This window comes from Nyctereutes procyonoides, unplaced genomic scaffold, assembly GCF_905146905.1.
Source record: "Nyctereutes procyonoides isolate TBG_1078 unplaced genomic scaffold, NYPRO_anot_genome, whole genome shotgun sequence".
NCBI lineage: Eukaryota > Metazoa > Chordata > Mammalia > Carnivora > Canidae > Nyctereutes > Nyctereutes procyonoides.
This window is the reverse complement of record NW_026575052.1, coordinates 66,163,852-66,183,118: the sequence shown is the minus strand read 5'-3', so window position 1 is coordinate 66,183,118 and position 19,267 is coordinate 66,163,852. Positions and strand designations below refer to the sequence as shown.

At 37.8% G+C, this 19,267-nt stretch overlaps 1 protein-coding gene across 3 annotated transcripts in view; it reads left to right on the top strand.

Annotated features, from left to right (window-relative positions):
* Positions 1-18,712, top strand: part of ST8SIA6 (ST8 alpha-N-acetyl-neuraminide alpha-2,8-sialyltransferase 6) — a 238,396-nt gene extending 219,684 nt beyond the window's left edge. For all 3 annotated transcript variants that reach the window (XM_055331033.1, XM_055331032.1, XM_055331031.1), the window contains 4 exons: positions 8,864-9,008; positions 12,406-12,518; positions 15,074-15,166; positions 16,569-18,712. In XM_055331033.1, the coding sequence (XP_055187008.1) occupies positions 8,864-9,008; positions 12,406-12,518; positions 15,074-15,166; positions 16,569-17,037 (820 nt within the window). In that variant the 3' untranslated portion in view covers positions 17,038-18,712. The remainder of the gene's footprint in view (positions 1-8,863; positions 9,009-12,405; positions 12,519-15,073; positions 15,167-16,568) is intronic.
* The last annotated feature ends 555 nt before the right edge of the window (positions 18,713-19,267 follow it).

Sequence of the window (19,267 nt, the reverse complement as noted above, 5' to 3'; positions counted from 1 at the left end):
CTCTCTTACATTTTTTAAATGTGCTTCCAATTATGGACTTGAGGATTCTAGAAAAAATCTATTGGGTAGTAAAATGTGGTTCAAACACACACATATTGGGGATCCCTGGGTGGCTCAGCGGTTTGGCGCCTGCCTTTGGCCCAGGGCGCGATCCTGAAGTCCCGGGATCGAGTCCTGCATCGGGCTCCCGGCATGGAGCTTGCTTCTCCCTCCTCCTCTGCCTCTCTCTCTCTCTCTCTCTATGTCTATCATAAATAAATAAATAAATATTAAAAAAAACACACACATATTACTTACTTAATGTCCCCCAATTCCTTTGTAGGGAGCATTGCACATGATGGCACTTTGTGGGCCATGGCCTTGAGGGTGAGCTCTATAGTAAGGGTTTGAACTTAGGTTTGAATCTTAACTTTACCGCTTACTGTTTTACAGTTTGTGGAGGAAGAGAAAGGATTTTCACTCCACCCTTTGAGTTCTTGGCTGAGACCCCCATAATAAATGAGAGATGAATAAGAAAAAACAAATTTATTGACATGGAGACCCTATAGGAAACTCCCAGGGAAAGATGAGTATCTCCCTCCCCGCCCCCAACCAGGTGACTTAGAATTCAGGCCCAGATCCCATCCTAATGGGTAAGGGTTGGAGGGAGGTAGAGCTCATAAGAAAGAGTAAATGACTTGTAGGAAAGAGGAGAGCTCATAGAAGACTGGGAGGTGTGACCTTTGAGGACAGAGTCTGTCTGAATGTACTGTTGACTTCTAGTTCTCTCTTCTGTGATAAGAATCCACCTTCCCTCGTTGGTGGAACTGTCCAGCAGGGGATTTATGACAGCTGAGCTCCTTCAGGCAGATAAGGGGAGTTCAAAGAAAACTTCCTGCATTTGCTGTTTATCAAGGGCCTGCTGCTCAAAATAATCAATGTACCAAAGCAGCATATTTGGGGATAGGTGCATAACCTGCTCCCCTTCGAATGCATCTTTGTAAGCCTATTTATTTTCTTCCTTTCTAGATCATCAGTACCAGTAAGATAGAGATGATGTTTGTTTTATTCACCAGTGTGTAGACCATGCATCTCAGTAACTAGCTAGGTGCTACTTGAATATGAATGAATATGTGCTGTGTGACCTCCTAACTTTTATAAGCCTGGGTTGTCCTCAACTGTAAAATGAATCAACTCTCCCTATTTTGTAGGGTTCTTGTAGGGCTTACTGGGATAATATCTGTGGAACATTTAGCATTTAGTGAGAATGCACTAAAAAGCTTCATATGGTTATTAGTGGTCAATCAGTGAATTTATATAATGTAGTAGAGTAGGAACAGAAGAAAGTTCAAAGAAAGGGACATCCATAGGAAAAGAGGAATTTGTTGTATCACTTGACCCAAGCATGTTTTGGTTGTGGCAAAGGAAAAGAAATGTGACTGAGAACCTATCAGGATGGTAATAAGTCTCTGGGAGTTGTATGGGCTTTCAGGTTTTACAACTCCTTTTCTGCAGACCCTCATGAGAATCTTAGAGCATGGATCTCAGAAAGAGGTAGCTCTTGATTAAACCCTAGAAAGTGCTTGTTCCTTCTGTCTCACCCTGCCTGTACCACATCTCATGAATGAGTTTTGGAGATTTGGATGAACAGAAGAGCTGCCTGTGAGCTCTGCGCTGGGACAGTTAGGTTGTTAGCATTCGGTATGGACTCTGGAGCCTGAGGCGCTAATTAACATTTCATGGGAATCCAGGAAGCATCCCATTTAAAACTGAAGAGGAATTTTGACCTGAGACCTAAAACTGAACAGGAAAAAACAAAACAGAAAAATAAATAAAATAAATCAGGGAGACACTGAGTACCTGCAGTATAAAAGAAAAAGGAATTTCTGCAATTTTAATATAAATCCCTTTCTCCGAAGTATATCTGCTGGACCAACTGTGATACAAAGGTGATTTGTGCATTTTCAGATACCGTCTTCATAGGTGAAGGCTAAACATGGTAAGCCCAATGCTTTCAGGACCAACCTGCTTCTTGAGAGTTAAGCACTTTTGAAGCTATATAAATTCGTTTCAGTTCTGGAACTCCGTGCGGTACACAGGGTCTCAGTTCTTTACTAGGCACAGAGAGGAGTGTCTTTGCTTTTGGAAACTGAAAACTGGATTTTGTGGAGGAAGTTGCTGAAGGTATGATACAGCAAGCATCAGATCATCATCAAGCTGGGGGTTTCTTTTCCCTAAACACTGGGGTGTGTTGGCTGGACCATTTTAATCTTGATCTTGTGGGGGACCCTGTATGTCATGTAAACCATGAGCCTTGAATGTCTCAGCTCTATATAGGGTTTGAAGCACTTATATGTAAATTTTTTGCCACCTTTGAGTTGTACCTGGGCAAGTTTTCAGTGAGGCACTATCAGAATTATTTTGAGAAGCCCTGTGTTATGGTGGTGCCCTTACAGAAAGCATCCTGAAACAAGAAGCTCAAGTGAGAATACAACCCCCCAGTTACAACATACTGTAGTGTAAATTGCAGAGAATTGAATGTCAAAAGACATAGATTGGAGTCATTTATCACCTGGGTGCCTTGGTCAAGCCACTTAACCTCTCTTGACTCCAGTTTTCTCATCTTTGAAATGGGAGTAATCTTCTGGCTCTCTGATCGTCATGGGAATCAAGTGACATAACGGGTGTGAAAATTCTCTGGGAAGAGTGTGGTGCTTTACAAGTTTATGATTTGTGCATGCTGGCCTGGTTGGACATTTCCTATTGTGGAACGTGGAACGACATGACACATGACAGACAATGTAGGTGTCATGGTCAGAGTGTGTTTTCTAGTGTCTTAGTTTGGGCTGTTATCACAAAGTACAATGGCTGGGTGGCTAATAAGCAGCAGACATTTATTTCTCCTGGTTCTAGAGGCTGGAAATCTGAGATCAGGGTGCCAGGACACTTGAGTTCTGGTGAGGGGTCTCTTCCTGGTTGCAGACTGAGAGCCTTCTTATTGTCCTCATGTGGCCAAGAGCAGAGGGGGGGATGTAGGTTCTCTGAGGACCCTTAAAAAGGGTACTCATCCATCACAAGGACTCCACCCTCATGACCTCACTTAACCCTGATCACCTCCCAAAAGCCCCACCTCCTAACACCATCACAGGGGGGATAGGACGTCTACACTGGAGTTTTGAGAGAATACAAATGCTTAGTCCATGATATTCTGCTCACAGTCCACCAGAATTCACGTCTTTCTCATTTGCAAGATGAATCCATTCCATCCCAACAGCCCCCAAATTCTTAACTGGTTCCAGCATCACCTTCCAAGTTCAAAGTTTCATCTAAATATCCTCTAAATCTAAATATCTATATCAGATAATGGGTGAACTTGAGGTACATTTCATCCTGAAGCAAAATTCCTCTCAGCTGTGAACCTGGGAAACCAGACAAGTCATGTGCTTCCAGAATACCCGGGTGGGACCAGCACAGCATAGGCATTCTCATTCCAAAATGGAGAACCAGGAAAGGAGGAATGACCCATCCCAAGCAAGTACAGAATTTAGCAAGACAAACGTCTTAAGCTCTCAGGCTCACTGGGGCGGGAGGTAAGGTACTGTTCCCAGACTATGCAGGCAGGGATCCTGTTCCCAGATGACCCCACCCCCACAGCTTTGAGCAGAGGCCATCTGACCTGTCGAAAACAGGTCTCCCCTTCTTGAAATCAAGGATGCATTCCTGATAGCTTGAATAATATTGGGGGTCATCCTTCTCTTATCTTGAAGTATAGCGTGTGTTCGAAGCCAAATAGCTCTGCGGTCCCATCCTGTAAAATCTCAACCCAGCAGCCTTTCTTTGCTCCTTGCTGTCTCCTTCCTCTGGTAGGAGGTAGTTTTCCTGCTGGGTGGCTGATTAAGTCTGTGGTTCACACCCACACTAATCTCCTGATCAAACAGATGCTTGGCCATACTCTTAGTGTTCTCTCCTGAACATACTTTCTCAGGTTTTTGGGTTTTTTTTTTTTTTTTTTCAATGTGGATAGGCTGAGATTTTCCAGATCTTTTGACTGGAAGTCCTGCTTTTGACTATAATTCCATCTTCGAGTCATCTCTTCTTGCATTTTATGATAAGCAGTCAGGAGGAACTAAGCTGCTCCTTCAATATTTTGTTTAGGAATCGCCTCTGTTCAATATCCAGTTTTAGCACGTACCTTCCACAAAACACTAGAGCTCAAACACAATTCAAAGCCAACTTCTTTGCCACTTTAAAAGAAGGGTCGCCTTTTCTCCGTTGTCCTTTCATAATTACATCTCCCTCATTTCCATCCGAGTCCTCATCAGAATGGCCTTTATGTAATGTCGATATGTCTATCTGCTCGGGATTGCTTAGCTATTCTCTGATGGAAGCTTTGTCTATAGCTTTCCTCTTTTCTTCCTGAGCTCTTAACAGAATTGCCTCTAAAATTCTGTTCATGGAAACCTAAGCCTTTTCTAGCATGTGCTCTAAAATTCTTCGCATTATCCGGTTCCTAAGCCATTTGTGTATTTTTAGGTATTCTCAGCAGCACTCCCCGTCCTTTCTCAGTACCAGTATCTGTATCGAGGTTTTCTAGAGAAACAGAGCCAGTAGGATATATCTTGATACATGGGAAGAGATTTATTTTGAAGGATTGGCTCACACAGTTGTTATGGAGGCTAAGAAGTCCCATTGTCTCCCATCTGCAAGCTGGAGATCCAGGAAAGCTGGTGGTGTAGTTCCAGTCCAAACCTGAGCCCTGAGAACCAGAGAAGCCAATGGTATAAGTTCCAGTCTGAGTTACATGGCCCCAAACCTGGGGGAGAGGGTGCAGGGGTGTAAGAAGTTCTCTGAAGATCTGAGAACCAGGAGCATGATGACTCACAACAAGAGAAGTTGGGGGCAGCCCTGGTGGCTCAGCGGTTCAGTGCCACCTTCGACCTGGGGTGTGATCCTGGAGACCTGGGATCGAGTCCCACATTGGGCTCCCTGCGTGGAGCCTGCTTCTTCCTCTGCCTGTGTCTGCTGCACTCTCTTTCTCTCTGTGTTTCTCATTAATAAATAAATTTTAAAAAAATAACAAGAGAAGTTGGATTTCCCAGCTCAAACAGAGAGCAGACTGGCCTTCCATCTTTTGTTGTACTTAGACCGTCAACAGATTGGATGATGCCCACCTGCACTGGGCAGGACAGACTTCTTTACTCAGTTCCAGTCATTCAAACACTCATCTCTTCTGGACACATGCTCACAGACCCAGAAGTAGCTATCTTGGCATTGACTTGGCCCAAATCCACCCATAACATTATACATCACATACCAATAGTGTCCTTTTTATTTTTAATGTTTCCTGCTCTTTTATATAACAAGGGGAAAGGTGCTATGTGCCCATTATCGTGAACATAACTAGTTGATTTTAGAGTCCCCAAAGATCAGAAGCGACTGTGTTTGGGGATGATGGAAATGAGATAGCAGAGATAAAATTCCATTTTCTTCTATGTGTCATAAGTACCTCAGCTTTATACTGACACTGGCTGTTACAGGGGTCTCTACCACATGGATGAGCTGGGAAGTGATAACTTTATAATTCTGCTACTGAATATAAAGCCTTAAAAAGTCCCATAGGCCAGTAAAGACAAGCTTCAGAAGTGAAATTTTGCATAACTATTCTGATATTTTTCCTGGGAGGTTATTATGAGTGATAAGGTGTTTCACGTTGATTTTTGATAGTGATTTTTTTAATGAGTGCAAAGGCAATGTCTAAACAGCTTCTGACACATCCATACAGTGGAATGCTAGTCCAGCAGTGAAAAAAGAGCAAACTACTGGTAACACCCAGCAACACAGATGAATTGTAAGAGCACTTATACTGAAAAGCATACATTCTATATGATTCTGTTTATATAGATTCTAGAACAGGCAAAACTAATCTTTGATTAAACTCATCAGAAAAGTGCTCATCTGGAGGTGGGGAGGGCTGGAGACTGGCTGGGAAGGGATATAGGGGATTCTCTGGGGGGGCTGGCAATATTCTGTATTTTTTCAGGAGTTTGTGCACATTTTTACAAGGTCGTGCACATTTTGTAAAATTTCTCAAATGTGCTTATGATTTTATTTTATGTAAATTTCCCCCAAAATAGAAACAAATGATGATCTACATATTAAGGTCTTTAGGACTGAAGTGTACTGATATCTGTGTTGACTTTGTTTTTTGTTTTTTGTATTGACTTTGCATTGTAATCACCACCACCACAAAAATGCATGGATGGATGCACAATAAAGGCAAATGTAAAAAAAGTTCACTGAAGAATCCAGCTGGTAGTTGTTCAAGTGCTCTTCCAATTCTTCACATTTTTCTATAGGTTGGAAAATGTTATAATACAGTGTTAAGGATGTAATTTCAGAAAAAAATTTTAATATAAGAAAAACATGAGAGACACGGCAGTTAGTGTTTGTTGGTGATATAATATTCTTAAGCACTGAATATCTTTAGAGAAATCAAGCTACTTGTCAAAGTTAATGAGAATTTATTCCATTACCTTTGCTCAAAATGTTGCATAAAAGAGATATTTAAAATGATAAACACATAAGGATTTCTGAATTCGCAGTATGCCACATGAGTTGTTGAGATCAAATTTATTATTAAAAAAACACTTAGTGTCCTGTTTTTGCCTACACGTCATTTCATTTTCAATTTTTCCTTTTGTTAATCTCCACAAACTATCTTTAAGACACGGTAGGCTCTGAAATCCAAAGAGGGATAATAAGCAGCTGATAGAATTCAGTTAAGAAGAATGTACTTACTTACTTATTTATTTATTATTTATTTAAAGATTTCACTCATTTATTCATGAGAGACCCACACACAGAGAGAGACAGACAGAGAGAGAGAGACAGAGAGAGAGAGAGAAAGAGACAGAGACAGAGAGAGAGGCAGAGACACAGGCAGAGGGAGAAGCAGGCTCTGTGCAGGGAGCCTGACGTTTGACTCGATCCCGGGTCTCTAGGATCACTCCCTGGACTGAAGGCGGTGCTAAACCGCTGAACCACGGAGGCTGCCCAGAATGTACTATTTTAATGATAATAAATTAACTGATAAGGATTGTTGAAAATATTGATTTTAGGGTACAAATGATATCACAGCACTGGCTTCTCATACCCTGAGGATTATTGAAATTTGGGAAGACTGGAATATAATTCAAAATGACTGTGACAGATTAGAGCACTGTATTTTTTGGAAAGGACAAAATTCAACAGGAACTTGTACAAAAGTATACCCGCCAGGACCAAAAGCAATAAATGGGGAAGGACCAGTTATGAATCTAGGATGTCAGCAACGATAGTGTTAGTTCTGTTCACTGAATATTCACTGTCCTTTGTGCTATGGTTGAACCCAGTAAAAAATACATATTTTTTAAAGTTTTTGTTTAAATTCTAGTTAGTTAACATATAGTGTAATATTAGTTTTGGTAGTAGAATTTTGTGATTCAACACTTACATACAACACCCAGTGCTCATCACAAGTGCCCTCCTTAATACCCATCACCCATTTAACCTCCCCCTCTTCCAGCAAACCTCTGTCCTCTATAGTTAAGAGTCTGTTTGATATGTATTTTAACACAGAGAAGTAAGTACAGGTTTAAAGTGCAATAAGATGACTATAATAATGGAAGACTGGTCCTAGGAGGAAAATCTGAGAAGAGGAACTTCTCTAAATGCTTTTAGATTGAAAGCTTCAAGTTCTGCGTGATTATTTGATTATTACCATTTCAATTACATGAAGTGTTTTTATGGAGAGATTCTATGAAAAACTATAATAAGGGAGATGGATTCAAGTGAAGAGATAGGTGAGTTGTGCAAATGGAAGGGTCTCTTGACTTCAAGGTTGATTAAATGCTGGAATAATTATCAGTGATGCTGTGGAATCTGCATACCTGGAGAATTATGTAAACAAAATATAAATTCTGAGTGGATCTAGATTAACATGCCAGAGGTCAGGGGCAAGCCCTGATGATCCCTGGAAGGACCTAACTGGGTCTATGTTCTATTAATAATGTTTCACTCCACAGTAAGAGTTTTTAAACATAACTTGATACTAAATTACATTCTTTCTATAAGGAATAGCAACTTTAAATTCCCTTGGCTTAGAAATTCCCCATGTTAATTTACAGTAGTGTGACTGTGGATAGCAATACTATATTGTATACTTGAAATTTGCTAAAGGGATAAATATTAATTATATCACCACTAAAGAAAATAAAATAGTGATAATTATGTAAAGTAATGGATATGTCAATTAGCTTGATTGTGGTGGTGATTACTCCTTAATATATAAACATAGCAAAACATGAAGTGGTACACCTTAAATATAAATAATTTGCACTCGCGAATTGTATCAGTAAAGCTAGAAACAAATCACTGTGTTGAATGATTCTTCTTTTCATTGGACTTGTCTCCTAGTAAATGACTACATGTTGCTTTGGTGACAATTTGTACACTGTCCTTAATTTAGTTTCTGTACTTTATAATTATTATAAAATAATTACGTTATATCCTGTCATTTTTCTCTTTAATGTTACAACATTATCATTAGGAGGACATTTTTATACGTGAACCATTATGTTCATGAGTGTTTTCTGTTGGTGAGAGGGTCCTTACCTGAGCGTAAGCATCTTTCCCATTCCCTGCTCTTTGATGCTGCTAGGTTATCATTCAACTGTCCGGGCCAGTTAGGGTGGAAAGAGATAGAAATGTCATCTATGTGAATGATTTCTCTTCTTTCTGAAAGCCAATATGGCAAAATCCTCTTGCATTTTACATTGCATTGTAGCCTCTATTTCTGGTTTCTTAATCTCGTCCCATAGTTCACTTTTTTTCTTATCCTTCGCAGAGCAAAACTTGCTTCCTGTTGTGATGCTGCTCAAAACTTCATTGTTTCTCAGAATAACACTCCAGCTGGGACCAACATGAGTTATGAGGTGGAAAGCAAAAACGAAATCCTAATTAGAGAGAACATTTTTAATATGTTTCCAGTGGTGAGTAAAGATTTGTTGTGGTTTATTTGTGTCACCATTCCAGGTAACTTTTCTCCCATGTTATGCTGTAACTTATACTAATGGAGGAGTTAATTTAGAATTAAAATACCATATGTTGCTTTGATATAAAAGATGGTTATAGTGGTCCATTTTAAAAAGGCAGTTCTGAACGCAAGTGGCTCTTCGGGGAGTGGTATTTATATCTTACATGATAAGCTCTCCGAGTCCTTGAGTCTTCATGATTCATCCTTGCGTGAGATGAGGTACTTGGGCTTTCTGCATAGTAATTACTGGGGCTTGGGAAGAGGACCATTTTTCACCTGGAATAAGGTTCTTCCAGTTGTCAGTTTTGGTGACTGACTCAATTCCTTCACAAAGAACTGTGGGTTTATGTGGCTAATCTTTGGGAAGTAAATATGCCAGGCATTTGTGGTCAGTGGGGTTGCCTGGGTGGCTCAGTTGGTTAAGCGACTGACTCTTTGTTTCAGCTCAGGTCATGAGATCAAGCCCTATGTGCAACTCATCTGCTTCAGATTCTCTCTCTTCCTCTCCTTTATCCTCTGCACCCCCCGCTTGTGCTCTGTCTCTCTAAAATAAATAAATCAATCTTAAAAAAAAATTTGTGGCCAGTGAGCATAACCTCACATTTAGGGATTTCTGTGGGATATGTTCATTGATGTATTCCAAGCTCCAGAACATTCCCCAGTGCATATATGGCATATATGTATTCATTACCTATTCATTAAATAAACTAATGAGTAATGATACAGTATTATTACAAGAATAAGCTTCTTGAATATAAATCCAATCTTGGAGAGAATTTTTGTCGTGAAGAACATCTCATTGCTTATAAACATACACTCTTGGTCTTTTTTTCATGATTGGATTAAAAGCAATTAAGCAAGTCAGTCTGGTCAAAAATGGAATGACCTTATATAACACAGTTTACCAACTGTAGAATATTCAGTGCTTGCAATTAATTCCCTTTTGTTGGACCTTTGACTTATTTCAACTAATTTATTGGTCCTATAAGTTGTTCCAGTTTTTCTCTTACTATTATAATTCAAAGGAAGACTTATTGCCTGGGAATGATTTAAAAAATGAATAGAAAATGATAGAGAAAAAATATGGCAAATTTTCTAGAAGGAAAAAAAAAGCCCAAAAAACCCCACAAAGCATTTTAAAAATGCCTTCATGATGCATTACATTTACCAATAACCGAAAAGATAAGTACAGAATGTTTATATTCCCAATCAAGGAAATTCACCACGAGTAACTCTTTTACCCTTGCAGTTTTTTCTAGCATTTTCTATGCTTTAGACTGATGACAATGGAGGAGCTGGTGGGATTTATTTATTTATTTATTTATTTATTTATTTATTTATTTTTGGCTTCTAATTGGCACTTTGAAAAGAATAACCTAGGCTTAATAATTCTGTATGCAGTTACCAACAGCAGTCATTTCCCAAATTTGCATTGATTTTTCAAAATTGGGAAGGAGGTAATTCTGAAGTCAGTACCGAAACAGTTGCAAAATGGGGCCACTTTCCTGTGTTGCTTCCAGCACTCCCTTTGTGGAGATGAGGCATTTGAGGAAGCAGGCCTCCTTCCTGCCCCCCTGCTTCCTGCACACCTACCCTGCCTGGTCTCTGCCACACTCCCCTCAGGAGAACTGCAATCACAATGGGTACTTTTGATAAATGTCATGAAGTCATTTCCTCCAAACACTTTGCTAAGTTATTTGAAAAGAAAACAAAGTTAGTTTTTGTCCAGAGCGAGCAATGGGGAGGCATTGCTCAACCTAGCACAAATTTTCCACTTTCTTGGAAGCTTTTTTTTAAAGAAGCATTGGAGGTTCCTCTTACTGATACATGAGATCCCAAAGCATATGGACCTTTTTTTTACCCCGGTGGACCAAGAAGCAGAGAAAACATGCGCTATTTTGAGTGCTTAATTGAAGACATGTTTTCCTTCAGTAATCTTTTCTGCTGTACCATTAAGCGGATATTTGCATCCTCCCCACTCTAAAATTCAGAATTTATCATGGTACCATTTAGTAAACTCAGGTTGAAGACATCTTGAACTACGAGTACAGTGGACTTGAAATAACCTAAGGTATCAAGGAACCATTAATTTAAGAGCCAGGTCCCCTGTCTTATGTTAGGTATTGCAGATACAAAGAGAAATAAGGCATATAATTAAATTAACATTTTATTCGTTGAATGTGAGAAGCTGTGTAGTGTGTAGTGAATAAGAGTGTGGACTCTTTCAGGGCTTTGAATCCCAGCTCTGACACTTGCTAGCCATTACTTAAACCCATGTTTTTATTTCCCATCTATAGAACGTTCATAAGTATTACATGTGTTAGTAAGTCACACACTTGGAATAGCGTGTCTCGTATAGTAAGTACCGTATGATTCTTTTTTTATATATATATAAATTTTATTTTATTTATTTATTTTTAATTTTTATTTATTTATGATAGCCACACAGAGAGAGAGAGAGGCAGAGGGAGAAGCAGGCTCCATGCACCGGGAGCCCGACGTGGGACTCGATCCCTCGAATTCTAAGGACAAAATAGGTGAATCAGGGCCTTGTCACTGTAGAGGCTGGGCTGGTACCCTTGGTGCAGCTCAAGGTCACATCTAATAACTTCAGGGAGAGTGACCAGCAAAGGAAAAGTACACTGTTAAATTGAGAAGTTATGTGTCAGACTGGGAAGGATTTGGTAAAAGGGGAAAATCTTTTAAGGTGGGCAAGTCAGGTCCTTGGAGGAAATATAAAAGATTCAGGCCTTGGAAATTAATTTGAAATATGTCTGCACAGAGTTCGTAGGCGTCCCTGTAGCCCCATGGCTGGTCATTTGCAGAGATGGCAGGCATAAATCTCATGTCATCACTGAGCCTGAAGGTCTAACTATTTAAGAAGCACAGGAAACTTCCACTAAATTAGCTATTAATTTTATGCCCAAGAATAGAGGACTTAATGATACTTTCTAATTGCTTTATTTCCTCTATTTTGCTGGAAACATTCCTGTCTGTTGGAAAGGCCAAAAGTGGGATTTTGCCAATCTGATGTTAGGTACTTAATTATGTGATGTGAGATACATTAAGTTATATTTTATGTACAAATATATTTTATGTTATTTTAGGGTATATGATACACTGTATATTCCTCTCAAGAGAAAGGAAATGCAGGTTTGCAGGACTTTTTATTGTCATAAGTTTTTAAGTCATAAGTTGATCAGGCTGCTGTGGCCATGCTACTTCTGCTTTTTTCCTTGCTTTTTCTCTTTCCTTAGCCTGTGTAAAAATCAAGCTGCTTGAATTAAATTGACGATGTTTATGATTCTGAAACTAAAGCTATGTCGTGATGGTTTTTTACTGTCTCCTCATAGTCTCAGCCTTTCGTGGAGTATCCCTACAATCAGTGTGCAGTGGTTGGAAATGGGGGAATTCTAAACAAGTCTCTTTGTGGAGCTGAAATAGATAAATCCGACTTCGTTTTTAGGTAAGGCCTGTCAGATTGGTTTCCTTGAAACCAAAGATCAGTTGGATATTTTAAAGGGATGCTGTAAAGACATTCCATGTAAATTTTGACCTTTGAGCTGTATTGCTTAAGTCTACAAATGATCTAGGTAGCCTTTCCTGAAGTGTTAAATGGATCACGAGTTCCTCAGAATGTTAAAACCAGAAGGATAAAACTGCACTATAGCCACTTTGGAGAAGCTCTGCTTGAAATCATTGTGAAAGAGGATCTTCACTGCAGGACTTGCCAGAGCCTTCAGTGTATTAAGGATACCATGGCTCTCTCAGAAGAACTTTGGAGAACATCTCCCAGGCTCACCAGGAAAAATGGGGGGAAATATATATATATTTATATATATTTATATATTATTTATATATACACACACACACAGAGAGAGAGAGAGAGAGAGAGAGGAGAGCATTTCAAGAAACTTTTGTTCTCAGATAATATTTGAGAAAATGATAACCTAAGCATTGTATTACCATGCAACATCATTGTTTAGTTTTCTGACTTGAAATTAAATAGTGGAGCTTCAAAATTCTGGTCTTTTCAAACGTGTTTGTACCTCAGTACCAGCTAGCTTGCAAAAACAGATGCAAATGTGGTTTCTCTGTGTGCTTGTGCTAATAAGCCAAGCTGCAGAATTTCTGTACTTTCAGGATACGATGGAAAGGTGATTCATCCCTGTGAGGATGGATTTCAATTGAAATGCACCTTTTTAAAAAGTGAGTCGAAATCTGTTTCTTCCTATTTCAGGGGCACTGATTTCATACATCAGAGGAGAGCCTTTGATCCTTATTGATTTAATGCTGCCCTTTTTAGCACCTGAAAAGAAGCAGGATTTTCAATCAGTAGCTTCCCCCCCAGTCCCACCACTTTAATCTCATTTAAGTTTTTATTGCTAAAGGTAATGACAGAACAATAGACCTGAAAGTCCAGTGGGTCATTGAATGTGCTCCTCATGATTCTGTTAAAATGACCAATACCCAAATGATTTAGCCATTTTGTTAAAGCACTCAGTATGAAAAAGCCATAATGAAGATAAATAATTCTTCTTGTAATAGACTTTTTATAGACTTAAAATTCTCAAAACATCTGTAGGGTGTATTATGGCTACACATCCATTTTACCTAATAGCAGATACAGGAAATACAAGTTTAGGTTTAAAAAATAAAAACAAAAATCTCATCTTAAAATCTTTTTAATTTATAACTCTGCAATAAGTGTGCGTTGCGTATTTCTGGATTCTACATTCACTGAGGACACGAATGTTTCTGATAGAGTTCCCTGTATCAGGGAACTGACCTTTCCAGACTGAATGGCCGAATGAGGGTTTAGATGTGGTCATGGTCATTAAAATTTATTTAAATTTTAAGCCTGTACTTTGACTGCACATATTCAGAGTTTTATCATGACAATCTGGGAACTGCTTATTATGATTTGTTTTCCGTTTCAAAAGTTGGGGAGCTACTAGTTAAGTGGGTAAGGAACAAAAAGAGATGATGAGTGGTTTTACTAACTACCACTGTATGTAAACAATACTCAATATTTCTCCTTGGAGTCTCCTATGATACTCTCTTGGAAATCACCTTTGATTTTAAAAAATATATGGGACTGTATTAGAAAGTAGATTTGTTATTACAGGATGTCCATTAATGAAGGCATTTCTGTATTATCTGTGATTAATATGTATTTTTCACAAGGTGCCACATTTAATTATTTTCTAACATCTTTTTTTATCAATGAGAGATGGACACGGTCCATTTGAGTTTATGTTTCATAGAGTGTGGAATACTGTTTCAAGCTCAGTTCTGCCGAACACATCAACATGAAACAGCTTTCCTTAGGAAGCACTCAGATGCTCCCTTTGTATGTATAGCTTTAAAGAAATGGTCTACTTGAAATTCTGCAAACAATACTTAGGGAGTCATAACCAACTTTCCCTTTTTTTGTGAAAGGAATATAACTACTCAGAATTACAATTCTTAATTTGTTTTGAGTACTAAAAACAAATTAGTACTCAAAAGAGGAAGAGAACATTTATATGAAAACATCATTATGAGAACATTGGGGTTTTATTTATTAACAGCATAATTTGCTAGAAAAACTATCCATATGGGAATCAGGAGATTTCAGGGTTTGGAGTTTTTTTTTTTTTTTTTTTTTTTAATGTAGTCTTTGCTTCTGGCAGACTCTGTAAACTTGTCGCAGTCCCTCTGGTTTTTTTTTTTTTTTTTTTTTTTGATCTGTAAATTGATGATCATACCACTGTGGGAATAGAATTAATAGAAATAATAATTCTAATAAAAGGATTATTAACTCTTCAAAAGCTAGGCAAGGTAATGTCATTTCTCATTTTGATATGTGTAAGGGTCTTAATATTGAAAGGTTTTATCAAATTTATGTATTTCACAGAACCCCTTAACAGCTATTATTTTCTTCAATAAAATGACAGTGATCATATGTGTACAGGTAAGTGTACACAGTTTTTTTTATAAGTTGCATTTTGAAAATACCTTGTTTTTTTCGAATTTCAGATGTAACCTCCCCCCAATCACAGGAAATATTAGTAAAGATGTTGGGAGCAAAACCAATGTTGTGACTGTAAATCCCAGTATCATAAGACTAAAGTAAGTATCTCTGACTTATATAACTGTTTGAGAACATTTATTGTTTAACGTGTTTCTTAGTTTGAACACTAATCTTGTTGCTCAAATGACTTGCAATACAGCCAGAATGATTTTTGGGGAAAGATATAAGAATATATTCATATTTTTTTTACTTTCTTCGAGGTTGTAGCTCATAAGAGGTATGACCAACTTTACCTCTTTTTTTTTTAAAGAAACCCATTTTATTTTATTTTAGAGACTTTATTTTTTAAAGTAAACTCTACACCTAATGTGAGGCTCAAACTTTAAAACCCTGAAATCAAGAGTTGTACATTCTACCTCTGAACCAGCTGGGCTATCCAACCAATTGCACTTCCAATGTCATAAGCTGAATATTACTAATCAAGTGAAAACTCATTTATCTCTTCATCTTTTTTAACAATAGTGAAGTTACTTTTGAGAATTTTCTTTCAGAATGTTAGCATTACTCTTTTATCTTGGGAGCAGTTTCTTGATGAAACAGTTTATTTAGAAACTTCAGAGAATGAATGAGCCTTTAGGAGAACCTGGCCAAAAAAAAAGAAGTTTTTACTATGGATAGTTTATTACCAAAAAATAATTCCTATATTTCATTTACACAGTGTAGCCACTAAAAAATGTTCCTGATTAGTAAAAATCCCATACGTACATTGTTTTCACCAAAATTGACTAATAATTATTATTAATACAATACACCATAAAAGTATATACTCATATAGTTCTAGAATCCCTTAAGATAATACAAAATATTGTACCTGTACCCAAAAAGTTTACTTTCTATACACAGACAATCATGCATACTAGTATATTCACTAAGGTAGTATGTAAATCAAGCATATAAAGCTATGGCAATACATAGAGGAAATTTAAAATGTGTATGTGTGTGTGTATGAATATAGTTTTTTAAGGTTCTTTAAAGGAAACCTATTTTATGATCACATGTACAAAAAGATACACAGAGCACAAGTGTACAACTCAGTGATTTTTTAATGTATAGACATTTTAAGAGTGTGCTATGTTTAGGAAAACATTAATCATTATTAATTTGGAAGATATTTCTGTATCAAAAAGCAACCTTAGAGAAAAAAATTACTGAGCTGGAAGATAATGTAAGAAATGTGTGTCCAGTAAGGATATAGCCCAGTAAGAAAATAAAAGTAGAAGCCTAGGGACACACTACGAAAAGAGAGATGAAGACCTAGACCTTGATACTTACAGGCATCTTACTTGTACTTGGCCTCTGAATTCAGGGTTTGTCTCTTATATACAGCAGGGATATAGATGGTTCAGTGGCTCGGCTGGTGGTAAATTCAGCCCATGTAACCAAAAATGCTACTTGATTATAATGATGATGTTTGTTTGTTTGTTTGTTTTAATTTGGCAGATATGGAAACTTAAAGAAAAAGAAGGAAATATTTCTGGAGGACATTGCAACCTATGGAGACGCATTCCTTCTCCTGCCAGCGTTTTCTTTCAGGGCCAACACGATTGCCTCTTTCAAAGTGTATAACACACTCAAAGAGTCTAACGCAAGACAAAAGGTTATATTTTTCCATCCCAAGTACCTGAGAAATCTTGCCCTTTTCTGGAGAACTGAGGGTGTAACAGAGTTTCGCCTGTCCTCTGGCTTGATGATCACAAGTGTGGCAGTTGAACTGTGTGAGCACGTGAAGCTGTATGGATTTTGGCCCTTCTCTAGAACGGTGCAAGACACACCTGTCAGTCATCACTACTATGACAACAACTTACCTAAACGCGGTTTCCATGAGATGCCCAAAGAATATAGACAAATTCTCCAACTTCACTTGAAAGGAATCCTCAAATTACAATTTAGCAAATGTGAAATAGCCTAAGCATAGTGTCTTAAAATGGGAATAGTTTTAATAGAATGCAGTAGGTGAGAAACAGTGTTTTCAAATCCTAAAAGCAGTGGATGTAGAACATAATAGGAAAAGTCTTGAAATTTGGTTTGATCAAAGCTCCCTGCTAAGGTTGCAATCTCAGCAACTCATGGAGTTGTTCGATCTTCTTCACTTTCCCTCCTTGTAAAATGGGGACCATGATAATCTAACTCATGATAGGAAAACGTAATAATCTATGAAAACTCTTGGCAAAGGATTTGGCGTGAGCTAGGGACTTGGTAAATATTTCCCTGTTACTGTCTCTAAGAGCTCTTTCCACTCTCACTGGACTGATAATAAAAGTCATGCTGTTTTGAAGACCTTTCCTGGAGAGAACAGCTGAATTGCCTGTATTCATTGGGGTTCTTTCCTGAGCAGGCATCTCTATTATTAATAATATCCTTCTCATCCTTCTTCCTGTCCTAAAGAGTGCATCTAAGAAATTATTGTAAACCCTTGATTATTCAGGAAAGAAGTCTTCCTCTTCGGGTGGTAATATGCCTACTTCTGATTAGCTGCAATGATGTGCCAGTTGGATTTAAGCCAGTTTTTTTCCTCCTCCATTTTTATTTTTAAATGACTCCTTAAAATTTATATTAACTTCCTGCCTTACTCTTAAGCCTCTTCCACTGACAGGAGCTGTTTTAAAAGCATGAAGAGTTAATAATACCCAGTTTTTCTTACCTGTTGTCTGTGGGGTCACACTTTGTAAAAAATAATAAATCATTATTAAAAAATAGTGATCAAACAGCTCCTTCATGCCAGGGCCTATAGCAGACTCTGTGAGAGGGACACAAGGGTGACCAAGTTCTGCAGGAGGAAGCTGACGTGTGTATTGTCTAACACCATGATACAATATGATAAATGTTATTACCACAGCTACAAATAAAGTAGGAGGGGGAACAGAGGCAAGAGTAATTAAACCTGTTTCTATTTCAGAGAAGAGGTAATTTCTAAATAAAAACCCAGAAAGTGAGTAAGATGTTAACAGATAAAGAGAGGTTCTAGGTAGAGGGAATCAAAAAGCTGTCCCCTTCATTCTAATTCATCAAAATGAGGATATTTTAAGGTAAATCATGGTCTTTTCCCCAAGAAAACCTCACTTGAAGGGAGGTTTCCCCAACCTCACTTGAAGGATATTTTAAGGTAAATCATGGTCTTTTCCCCAAGAAAACCTCACTTGAAGGGAGGTTTCCCCAACCTCACTTGAAGGGAGGTTGTAGCATGTGAGAATGGTGGCTTGGGCCTGCCTCTGTGAAACACAAGTTAACAGTGACCTAACAGATGTCAGAGGAAAGCTGTAAGGATTAAAATACACAAAAACTTAATTCTCTTAAGGAAAGGTGTATTATTTACATGAGAAATAAGACTAATAATTTAGCCATCAATATCAAAGCTTAAGTGCTACTGAATATTGCCATTTTTACATCATGCCCGTACATTATGATGCTACCTGTTAACATAGATCATCCCTTCATCCACTGGATAAGTTTTTTGACTTAACTAAGTAACTATATTCCTACTTTCCCTGCTTGTCTTTGTACCATCACGAGGAGAGTAGAAATAGTGGAGCAAACTTGTCAGCATGCCGCATTAATTACAAATAAAGTTCTGAATTCTTACCTTAGCCAGATGATTGTTTTACTAAATGTTCTCTTTTCAGAACACTCTGCTGTTATTGCTTATTTTGGCAAAGTACCTCTTTCATTTCATTGTGGTTGACATTTTTTGTGCCTTTCTTTGTTCACATTTTATTTCTTCTTCTATCACAGATGAAACCTATTAACTCCGTAAATTACCTCAAAGTTCATATATAAATATTTTCCAAAAGGAACATGCTTTTAGTTACATGAGGTCTAATTTATTTATCTTTCTTTTTGTGGTGATAAATAAGTGGCTGTTTTCTGCGACTTCTAATGGATTTAATTTGCTTTTAAAACTCTGCTAGCAGTAGTAGTAATGTCTATCATGTTACTAACAGTGGATTATTAAAAATAGAACACTCTAATACTTTATGGTTAGTAAAATGTTTCCCTTAAAATGTTTTCTGGGGAGTATAAATTAAACTTCTCTTTTTGATGGTATGGGAAATATGTGATTAGTGAGTAAAAATGAGAGAATATACTGAAATCAACCATTAAATATACTGTATGGAGATAAGTTACTTTAATAAAAATTACAT